Raw genomic sequence first — 12,427 nt, forward strand, 5'->3', positions numbered from 1 at the left:
ACGCGAGTGTGTTCGTGACGCGAGTGTGTTCAGCGTCTCAGGTCACACTGAATCCACACGTGAGTGTGTTCGTGACGCGAGTGTGTTCAGCGTCTCAGGTCACACTGAATCCAGTCGTGAGTGTGTTCGTGACGCGAGTGTGTTCAGCGTCTCAGGTCACACTGAATCCACACGCGAGTGTGTTCGTGACGTGAGTGTGTTCGTGACGCGAGTGTGTTCAGCGTCTCAGGTCACACTGAATCCACACGCGAGTGTGTTCGTGACGCGAGTGTGTTCAGCGTCTCAGGTCACACTGAATCCACACGTGAGTGTGTTCGTGACGCGAGTGTGTTCAGCGTCTCAGGTCACACTGAATCCACACGTGAGTGTGTTCGTGACGCGAGTGTGTTCAGCGTCTCAGGTCACACTGAATCCACACGTGAGTGTGTTCGTGACGCGAGTGTGTTCAGCGTCTCAGGTCACACTGAATCCACACGCGAGTGTGTTCGTGACGCGAGTGTGTTCAGCGTCTCAGGTCACACTGAATCCACACGCGAGTGTGTTCGTGACGCGAGTGTGTTCAGCGTCTCAGGTCACACTGAATCCACACGTGAGTGTGTTCGTGACGCGAGTGTGTTCAGCGTCTCAGGTCACACTGAATCCACACGCGAGTGTGTTCGTGACGCGAGTGTGTTCAGCGTCTCAGGTCACACTGAATCCACACGCGAGTGTGTTCGTGACGTGAGTGTGTTCGTGACGCGAGTGTGTTCAGCGTCTCAGGTCACACTGAATCCACACGTGAGTGTGTTCGTGACGCGAGTGTGTTCAGCGCCTCAGGTCACACTGAATCCACACGCGAGTGTGTTCGTGACGTGAGTGTGTTCGTGACGCGAGTGTGTTCAGCGTCTCAGGTCACACTGAATCCACACGCGAGTGTGTTCGTGACGCGAGTGTGTTCAGCGTCTCAGGTCACACTGAATCCACACGTGAGTGTGTTCGTGACGCGAGTGTGTTCAGCGTCTCAGGTCACACTGAATCCACACGTGAGTGTGTTCGTGACGCGAGTGTGTTCAGCGTCTCAGGTCACACTGAATCCACACGTGAGTGTGTTCGTGACGCGAGTGTGTTCAGCGTCTCAGGTCACACTGAATCCACACGCGAGTGTGTTCGTGACGCGAGTGTGTTCAGCGTCTCAGGTCACACTGAATCCACACGCGAGTGTGTTCGTGACGCGAGTGTGTTCAGCGTCTCAGGTCACACTGAATCCACACGTGAGTGTGTTCGTGACGCGAGTGTGTTCAGCGTCTCAGGTCACACTGAATCCACACGCGAGTGTGTTCGTGACGCGAGTGTGTTCAGCGTCTCAGGTCACACTGAATCCACACGCGAGTGTGTTCGTGACGCGAGTGTGTTCAGTGTCTCAGGTCACACTGAATCCACACGTGAGTGTGTTCGTGACGCGAGTGTGTTCAGCGTCTCGCATCGGCTCAGGTCACACTGAATCCACACGTGAGTGTGTTCGTGACGCGAGTGTGTTCAGCGTCTCGCATCGGCTCAGGTCACACTGAATCCACACGCGAGTGTGTTCGTGACGCGAGTGTGTTCAGCGTCTCGCATCGGCTCAGGTCACACTGAATCCACACGTGAGTGTGTTCGTGACGCGAGTGTGTTCAGCGTCTCGTATCGGCTCAGGTCACACTGAATCCACACGCGAGTGTGTTCGTGACGCGAGTGTGTTCAGTGTCTCAGGTCACACTGAATCCACACGCGAGTGTGTTCGTGACGCGAGTGTGTTCAGCGTCTCGCATCGGCTCAGGTCACACTGAATCCACACGCGAGTGTGTTCGTGACGCGAGTGTGTTCAGCGTCTCGCATCGGCTCAGGTCACACTGAATCCACACGCGAGTGTGTTCGTGACGCGAGTGTGTTCAGCGTCTCGTATCGGCTCAGGTCACACTGAATCCAGTCGTGAGTGTGTTCGTGACGCGAGTGTGTTCAGCGTCTCGTATCGGCTCAGGTCACACTGAATCCAGTCGTGAGTGTGTTCGTGACGCGAGTGTGTTCAGCGCCTCGTATCGGCTCAGGTCACACTGAATCCAGTCGTGAGTGTGTTCGTGACGCGAGTGTGTTCAGCGTCTCGTATCGGCTCAGGTCACACTGAATCCAGTCGTGAGTGTGTTCGTGACGCGAGTGTGTTCAGCGTCTCGTATCGGCTCAGGTCACACTGAATCCAGTCGTGAGTGTGTTCGTGACGCGAGTGTGTTCAGCGTCTCGTATCGGCTCAGGTCACACTGAATCCAGTCGTGAGTGTGTTCGTGACGCGAGTGTGTTCAGCGTCTCGTATCGGCTCAGGTCACACTGAATCCAGTCGTGAGTGTGTTCGTGACGCGAGTGTGTTCAGTGTCTCAGGTCACACTGAATCCAGTCGACTCCATCTCTAGCTTTTTACTAGTATTTAATACAAAGAACTCTTTCAGGGTGTGTTCACACTCGTAGTTCGCTTCTCTTGGTTCTTTTAGCCCTGACCAAAAAAGAAAATATATCAAACATACAATATATCGAAATTATTGAAATATCGCAGATGTGTATATATATATATATATATATATCGCGACGGCTTGCAATAACTGCGGTCATGAACACAAGACAAAGAGAAAATCACTCGCTGCTCTCGGCTGAATAACTTCTGTAGCTTTAATAAGAATCAGTGTATATTTAATTCATACAGTGAAAACTAAGCCGTGTTTTATTTTTACATTTGATTATTCAGTTTCAGTTGTTAATAACCCTAATGTAGGATAACCTGAACCCCTGAACCCCACTGATGTTGAAATAACACTTCTTACGCTACAGTAAAACACTGATGTTCACTGTCAGAAGCTGTACGGATGTTTTCCCGTCACAAAAAGAATGTGACATTTAAAATATATTTTAAAGATAATTTAAGTTTATTTTACACACTTTAAGCATTATCGTATCCAATATCGCACTGTTTAATGAGTTATCGCATATCGCATTTTTCCCCAATATCGCGCAGCCGTAAATTATACATTGTTTGTTACAGCGCACGCTTCCACTGTGTGATTTACTCTATTAAAATGCTAAAATGTCCCCAAAATTCATGATAAGGCTGCAAAAATGCCCCTCTATGTCTTTTATATTTAGATCATTTAATATAGTTAATCAATATCTTACGAAGAGTGCTGTTTTTATCCAGATGTCAGCATTAAAACAAATGTGATATTGAGTTATTGAAGTTCAATAAACAAGAAGTTAATATTAAGCGACTTACATTTTAGACACAATATTGCCTGTTTTCGCTGACCAAAATAGTTCAAAACAAAACCCCAGGACTGTTCTCTCTGAGCAACACACAGCGGTGATTCATTCCTGAATGAACGAATCGTCTGAATGAATGATTCAATGACTCACTCATTCAGACAAATGATTCCTTCCTGAATGAATCAGCCATTTGAATGAATCGGTTGAATCTCAACAACTCACTCATTAATGGTGACTTGCTGCCACCTACTGGCGGTTTAATTTCACACAGTATCTTTTCACGATTTAAATCATTTCAAATATCAATATTCAACATTTCATGTTTAAGACATCAGAACATTATTTCTGCATGTGTAATCATGGGTTTAATACACTCATGGTCCTCTGAGCGTCTTAAACGCACTTCAGATCTGTAAATATCAATTATGTTGACACTGATTTCATTTGGTTGGTAACAGACCTATTGTGTCTTATTATTAGAATTTAATTTATTGATAAAATGTACGAATTTGACACAAAATATGATAATTAGGTTAGAAAAAACCTTAAAATGTAAAAATTCCCATAATATATCATCCAATTATCGTTCTCAATAAAATCCCAGAAAATATGGATATATCATTTTTTGCCAATATAGCACACCCCAACACACACACACACACACACACCAAATACTGGCAAAATATGAAATTCATTCAAACTGAATTAAGAAAACGTTCCTTACTAATTAAATTGAAGGAGTCATGAAATGGAGAATCAAAATGTCCTTTATATTTACACTTATAAACCACATAAACTGCAAAGTTTCAGAGCTCAAACTAACTCCGCAGTTTCAAATATGAAAGCCTGGATGTGAAATCTGAGAATGGTGATGCTTTTTATCAGCAACCAATCGTGAAAGTGCAATGGGGCATTTAACTCTGAAGCGAAATCTCATTGGCTGATGTTAATTTTAAAAGCCGTTTTTCTCAAAATGTTTTTTTCTCAAACTCTGAGCCAGAAATCTCCACTTCAGCAGCTCTTACACACACCAAACTTTCCAGCTGTATTCCTATCTATATTCTTAAAGTTCTTACAGAAGGGGTTTGTTCATATATCATTCAGATTCTGATTTATACAACATTTTATACCTAATAACGGGGCGAAAATAGATTTTTTTATGCCTGTTGACAGTTTTTCTGATTAATGGAGTGATAAAAAGAGATATCCAAAATCCCCTCTGTAAAAACCCTTGACTGTAATGTGTCAACAAAATGAAACAAGAATTTTGAATCTGGCTTCATCCAATGTTCAGATTTCTCTTCTGGAAATTTATGCAAAATAGCGCATATTTAATGAGATACTACCTAATCTGCATATTTAGACATAAATATTCTTAAAACTTGTAATACAAAAGATATTTGTCTTAATGTCAGTAATCAACTGGAGAAGTTTCATGCTGATATCTATTAGTTAATAATTTTTTCCCTATTCACGTGGGGTGTCTGCCCTTCAGACACCAAGCCTATCGTTGTGTGAGAGTTGCTAATAAAATCAGTACATACCCAGTTGTTTCGATTCCTTCTGCTGGGATCTGACTCACACCACAACGCTTGCCATCTCGAGTATCAAAACACATGACATGCTGTAAATGACGTCAGCCAATCACAGCACTGGCCTTTTATTTCCACTTTTGCAAAGGTAACACCCCTCAAATTGAGCGTTTTCTTCAGAGACATGCTAACGCTGACAAGAGAAACGTAACTTTATAGACTGAACGAGCTTCCAGCTGTAGTCGGCGGATGATTGGTTGGCCGGTTCTACTAAACATAGCACTAGATAACATGATTTTTCTTTTGTTGTTGTGAACAATTAGGAAGTCTCATGCTGGAATGAGAAAAGAGAAACGAGAGGCATGTTGAGGAAGTGAAACACCTGCTGTTTTAAACTCACACACACACACACACACACACACATCACTTGTATGACATCATCACATGCATGATTTCATTTGTCCACAAGCCAAGTCTCCTTCATTTATACAGCGCTTTAACAATATAGATGTTTCACAGCAGCTTTACAGTGATAACAGGAGATTACAGTCACAGGGATTGTTTAGGCTTTACAGCAGCTCTAGAATACAGTTATTGTCCAGATAAAGTTAGTTTTGATTGATTCACTTCCGTTGTAAAGATGATTAGTTATAACCTTAGGGGCCACTAACACACACCGCTCTAACACTACACCCCTAATCCGGCTGATCACCCGCACAACTAGGGATGGGACGATTACCGGTTTCACTATAAACCACGATATAATGTACTGACGGTTAGTATTATCGTTTAAAATTGAGTTATCATTAAAACCATGTTTGATTATCATGATTTTAATAAGTCACTGTAAATCCAGCGAGCAGCAGTCTGACGCAGGCGCAGCGTTGTTGTTTTATTGGAGAAGGAATGGCGGAAGGCAGTGGCCGTGCTCGGGAGACTTTCAGCCTTTTAAGAGGACCAGATCTGAGGTGTGGTCATATTTTAGCTTTTATAAAAGTCCTGAGGGAAACTTAATCGAGGATGGTCCCCCTGTCTGCAGAACACGCACAAGAAAAGTCACTGCAATAGGAGGAAACACTTCAGATCTGCCGAGTCGTCTTGTGTGACCATCACCCACTGTTTAAGTCAAGTCAAGTCAAGTCAAGTATATTTGTATAGCGCTTTTCACAATACAGATTGTATCAAAGCAGCTTCACAGTATTAAATTAAAATAATACAACAAGGTTGTTTCTAGTGGAATTTATTGATAAAATCAAATTAGATATCCCCAGAATATCCCCAACTGAGCAAGCCAAAGGCAACAGTGGCAAGGAACCGAAAAACTCCATCAAGTGACCTAATGGTGTCCTAAAACTCCATCAGGTGACCCAATGGAGAAAAAAAAACCTTGGGAGAACCCAGGCTCAGTCGGGGGCCAGTTCTCCTCTGGCGTTTATTAACTAGAGGCCGGATTGTAATTTGAACTGTAAGATTAAAAATATTATATGAATGCCTGGCTGAAGAGATGCGACTTTAATCTAGTTTTAAACTGGGAGAGCGAGTCTGAGCAACGAACAGTATCAGGAAGGCTATTCCAGAGTTTTGGGGCTAAATGTGAAAATGCTCTCCCTCCTTTGGTGGTTCTGGATATCCTAGGTATGACCAAAAGCCTTGAATTTAGTGATCTTAAAGAGCGCGATGGATTATAGGGCGATAGAAGATCCGTTAAATAGACTGGAGCTAAGCCGTTTAGGGCTTTATAAGTCAGTAGCAATACCTTGTAATTAATACGGGACTTTATAGGTAACCAATGCAGTGATGATAAAATCGGTGTTATATGATCATATTTTCTTGATCTAGTAAGAACTCTAGCGGAGGCATTCTGGACTAACTGTAGTTTGTTTATTGAGGATGCAGGACAACCAGCTAATAAAGCATTACAGTAATCTAGTCTCGAGGTCATGAATGCATGAACTAACTTTTCTGCATCAGAAACAAATAGCAAAACTGATAGTTTACAGCGAACGCAAGGCAAGTTAACTTTGACCTCAATACCAAAACTACATCTGGGAAATAATTGGGCACAAAATGTTGTTTTGAGTTGAAATATTTGATCTCACTCACTTGAAATAAACGTGGAGGCTTTGAGCCAAAGACGAACGATCAAGTTCAAACAAGACTATTAAGAGGGACATTTAACGGATAATAATGTATGTTGTACACTTATTACACCGACTTTTTTTTTTTTTTACCACATAATTACGGGGATATAAATTGAGATTAATGTTTTAAATCTAACCTGTTTATAAATTAATTTTGTACAGTGTACCAAACAATCGTCCAGACAAGATGATCACAACAATATTATCAAACTCTGTAAACAATAAATCAACTCACAGTTGATTTACAGAGTTTGGTCTGCAAACAGAGTTTGATAAAAATTATCGCAAGACGGCAAGTTGTGTTTGAATGAAACGAGAGAGCGCGTCCGCTGCGATACATGGATGTGCGCTGTGTTATAATGCGTTGCTATTGACGACTATAATCTTGCTTAAAGAAGTGCATAGAGCTGCTCGTTTTATTTGTTGTTTGTTGATTTTCCAAGATAAAACTTGTTGAAATGTCTTCAGTGTGAGCATCAGTTCTTTTTGAACACTTTCATCTCGTTTTAACAAAACCGTGATAATATTGATAATCACGATAATTTTGGTCACTATTATCGTGATATGAAGTTTTCATACCGTCCCATCCCTCCGCACAACACCAGGGTTCAGTGCTCGAGAACGCAAACCTTTTCTGGGAAAAACTTTATTATTATGTATTACGTGTTTAGTCTATAGATATGCACATTTGAATATATATGTGCGCAGGTGTGTAGGCTTTCTCTACACACACACACACACACGGCGCAGTACATACCAGCATCGGGCCAGATACATGTGCTCCTTCACCAGCACTGATCCCGAGAGCAGGACGAACCAGCACACGGAGATGCTGTCAGCGCTGGAACACAAACAGGATATGACATCAGCATCGTGACATCATCGCAATACATCCCAGTCATATGAAGGACCCCCGACACGACGACTTATTTTAGTATCATTGATATACAGTGTTGTGTGTAACTCATTACAAGTAACTGGGGTTATGTAATCAGATTACTTTCTCAAGTAACTAGTGAAGTCACGCGTTACTTTTAAAAATATCTCAGTTACTTTTTCTAGCTCTCCTGTCCTCATGTTGAGACAAATCGAAGTGCAGAGGCGTTGTGAGTGTGTGTGTGTGTGTGTGTGTGTGTGTGTGTGTGTACTTGTACAACTATCTTTGTGAGGACCAGTTTGAGTTTTAGACCATTGGAGTGAGGACAAAGAGAGTAAAGTGAGGACATGTTGGCCGGTCCTCAGTTCCTGAGAGCCTTTAAAGGCCTGTTTGAGGGTCAAGACTTGGTTTTAGGGATCAGGTTATAATGAGGTTAAGGGTCGGTTTAGGGTAGGGATGGCGAAAACGAAAAATTTTCTTGACCGACCACCGAGCCTCATTAGCCGGTTGAAACCGGTTAACCGATTAGTTTAAAATATGCTGCGCTATTTGAAAAGCCCAGCCCAGGTGAGAAAAAAAAGTGACGCAAAAGTAACATAACGCATTACTTTTCTAAAAAAGTAACTAAGTAACGCAATCAGTTTGTGTGGAGAGCTCGTACTGCGTGACACACATGCATCACTTGTTCATGTCTACTTTTAAACAAATGAATTCAAGTGGAAAATAGCTATTCTCAGATTATGTAATCCATATGAAGCGTGCATATATGCGGAGAGGACGACTCAGCATCGTTCACTCACTCTCTGCAGCCGAAAACACACAAAACATCATCAATAACCTATAATGTTTAGACAGTCTCCTTCACACACATTCATAATCATCACGTTTGCTGGAGCGCAGTGCGTGCGTTTGAGCTCTGGTGAGGCTATGTGTTTTATATCGGCAAGTAGGCTCATATGATTTATGGGTCATTAATATAAACACACGATTAGTCGACTAAACGCTTAATTGAACGACTACTAGACGACTGGAAAAACTGTCGAGGGCAGTCCTATTAAATACACACTGATGTTCAATCCTTTCAGTTATAATTTGATATCTTGTTTTATTTATATCAGATATACATTGTGTAGATAACTATAAAGTTTACTCTATTCTTCTCCCACTTCTCTGGCCACTTACATTTATGTATTTCGGGAGAAATGGATGAATTTACATGTTATAGATCGACTAACATGATCATTATAAAGGTGTTTAAACGACAAAACACATTCACTTACATGTATTTGACAATCATATCTATGTATATAACTATAATCTAGCATATAATCATGTCATAACATGCAGAGATGTACTTACTAGAAGAGAACGTGGTTTGCATCATAGCGCTCATATCTGGCCGTCATGCACATGGACCTGTGACACACACACACACACACACACACAGTGAAAAAGTGTTTGTCTTTTCTTAAGAAATTAATACTTTTGTTCAGCAAGGACACATTTTTTTTTAATCCCTTAAAAAAAAATCTATACCAAAATCTATTTAAAATACATGTATTTCATGCTAAGTATACTTCAACCCAGTAACATATTTATTGACACATGACTTAAGACTTACTGATTATAAATTATAATTAAACTTTATTTGGAGTATTTCTTTAGTGCACAATGCACATGTCTTATTATTAAGGCTAAAATGTGTTTAATATCACTATTATGATCTCTGTCTAATATCAGTCTTTAAATGTAAGATATTTTAAGTGTACCTAAAGTACACTTGCAATAGTTCCACTTTAACACAATCAAGTACACTTAAGTACATCTTTAGTTTACAATTGCAGGGTATTTATATTAAGTAAGTAGTACATAAATATGTATTTTTAGTTTACTTACTTAGTTTACATTTTAGTATTTATATTTTTCGCTAGGGATGAAAGTTTCCATTACAAAAAAATGATTTCTCTTCATCAAAGAATCCTGAGGAAAAATGTTTGACGTTTCCACACAGATATAAACAGCACAGCTGTTATTAACACTGATAATAATCATAAATGTTTATTGATCATCAAATCATCATATCAGAGTGATTTGTGAAGGCACTGAAGACTGGAGTAATGATGCTGAAAACTCAGCTTTGATCACAGGAATAAATTACACTCTACTGTATATTCATATAGAAAACAGCTGATTTACACTGGAATAATATTTCACAGTTTTACTGTATTTTGGATCAAATGAATGCAGCTCTGGTGAGCAGAAGAGACTAGAACAACCAGTGTTGACAGGAATTGTGTGTGTTCTGCGGAGTCTCACCTGAGCTGGTGTTCTCTGAGGTGAGACAGCACGTCCATGTGGTACAGGTGAGCGTAGATGGTGTTCAGGTCCTACACACACACACACACACACACACACACACACATCTGATCAGCATCACTCAGGACTAAAGATCTGTTCACACTGTGATTGGCCGATAGCGACTGGTGTTTAAAGTCCACCTGCACCAAAAATGATGGTGCATTTTACCCGAAACATTAATAGTTCTGTTGTGAAGATCTTACACACTGGAAACCAGTAGATAGCAGTAAATCTGTTCCACTGGGAATTCATCGGTCTCTGCTTATAGTTTCCCATCTTGGTGTTTTGTTGTAAATTATGCAAACCACTAATTATTGAGCAACAGGTTGAAGATGTGGTGCAGTTATTGAAGGTGAAACTATATAAACATCTGTATATTAGCATACATTTCTATTAAAATGTCCTTTAATTGGTGTTTACATCCTCTTCAGTTTCCCATCTCCATCTGTAACCGCACAACGAGCTAACTCTGGAAAACAGGCACCCAGTGGAGAAGAGAGTCGTATTCCTAGATTATAATCAAAGACTTTATTTTAGATCAAGAATATTCTTCATGATGTGCATTTAATGTGGTTATGATCATGATTCTACAGGCAGATGTTCTGCAGATACTAATGAAATACATCTTTTCAAATACGAACTAAATGCTTTTGATCAAATAAAATAAATCACATCAGGTTGTATTTGATTTATTAATCTCTTCTTCATTTTAGAATTCTTATCAGTTCTCGGGTTTCAACGTTGTACAGTGAAATATCATATCTGGAAACAAAACTCACAGAAAGAAACGCGAGTTATATTCCGGTTATATATCATGTGATGCTCGGCATAAAGCCTTTAGAATCAAAGCTTTCAGAATCAAATCAAATCAAATCATGAAATATGTGTCGATGTCCAGCTCTACAAAGCACTGAACTAAGAAAGCAGACTATAGATATGTTCTGCGAGATCTAGGGTTGGGAATTCTGGAATCGGATACTTGTTATGAAATCAAAATTTCGATTCCTCTTATCGATTCCTTTGTGAGTATTTCAATATGACTGTTTTCTGTGCTGCACACACACATCCAAAGTGATTTTAACGTGATTTTAAAACATTGAAGCGCACATGGCGTGTGTTACTGTATTGTGCAGCTCTTAAAGTGACAGTAGCCTAATATTCCTGCTGCGTCTCTATAATAACACTAATATTCCTGCTGCGTCTCTATAATAACACTAATATTCCTGCTGCGTCTCTATAATAACACTAATATTCCTGCTGCGTCTCTATAATAACACTAATATTCCTGCTGCGTCTCTATAATAACACTAATATTCCTGCTGCGTCTCTATAATAACACTAATATTCCTGCTGCGTCTCTATAATAACACTAATATTCCTGCTGCGTCTCTATAATAACACTAATATTCCTGCTGCGTCTCTATAATAACACTAATCAAACAACAAAAGACAGAGCAAATTCACTCGTTCTTCGCTGAATAACTTTTGTAACTATATTTGCTCGACATCAGCAATGGCCCGATGGCCCGGGGCCAGTAAAAGAGTATGTCGGGCTAGTTGATTGGCCAGTCACTGGCCCGCGCGTCAGCAAAACAAACAGCAAATGTCATACACAGTGGCGCGAAGAGTGTTAATGTTACTTCAGGTTATTTATAACGTGTTAAAATGTCAAAGAACTACGAGGCTGATATAGGGCTGCTCGATTATGGAAAAAAATCATAATCACGATTATTTTGGTCAGTATTGAAATCACGATTATTTCACATGACTTTGGGAACGTGTTGCATTTATTAAAAAGACACGGTAACACTTTACAATAAGGTTAATTAGTTAACATTAGTTAATGTATTAGTTAACTAACAAACTAACAATGAGCAATACATTTGTTACAGTATTTATTAATGTTTGTTAATGTTAGTTAATAAAAATACAGCGTTTGTTCATGTTAGTTCACAGTGCATTAACCAGAGGCAGACAGAGTACACAGCTACATTACTTGAGTAAAAGTACAGATACCCCTTACTAAATGTTACTCAAGTACAAGTAAAAGTACTACAGTCAGATGTCTACTGAAGTACTTGTTTTTAAAAGTACTTGAGTATCAAGAGTACAAGAGTACATTTTCTAAATATTGCATTACTGCTGCCACAGTGCTTACATTGGTAAACACAGCAAACACTTGAAGCGAAAACTATCATTAACTTGTTCAGAAAATTGAAATAGTCTAGCGAGGTGGGGCCACGGGTTGGCACATTCCC

The 12,427-nt window shown here is 40.3% G+C and overlaps 1 protein-coding gene across 22 annotated transcripts in view; it reads right to left on the bottom strand.

The window, feature by feature from the left end:
• Positions 1-12,427, bottom strand: part of rapgef6 (Rap guanine nucleotide exchange factor (GEF) 6) — a 141,210-nt gene that overhangs the window by 107,763 nt on the left and 21,020 nt on the right. For 19 of the 22 annotated variants that reach the window (XM_084386819.1, XM_084386820.1, XM_084386826.1 and 16 more), the window contains exons 2-4: positions 10,128-10,198; positions 9,171-9,227; positions 7,692-7,775 (exon numbers count right to left, since the gene is read on the bottom strand). In XM_084386819.1, the coding sequence (XP_084242945.1) occupies positions 7,692-7,775; positions 9,171-9,227; positions 10,128-10,198 (212 nt within the window). Of the gene's footprint in view, positions 1-4,805; positions 4,883-7,691; positions 7,776-9,170; positions 9,228-10,127; positions 10,199-12,427 lie in introns of those variants that run through there. The other 3 variants (XM_084386830.1, XM_084386828.1, XM_084386831.1) reach the window with 2 other exon arrangements.

The sequence above is a fragment of the Rutilus rutilus genome (genome assembly GCF_951802725.1).
Source record: "Rutilus rutilus genome assembly, chromosome: 18".
Lineage (NCBI taxonomy): Eukaryota > Metazoa > Chordata > Actinopteri > Cypriniformes > Leuciscidae > Rutilus > Rutilus rutilus.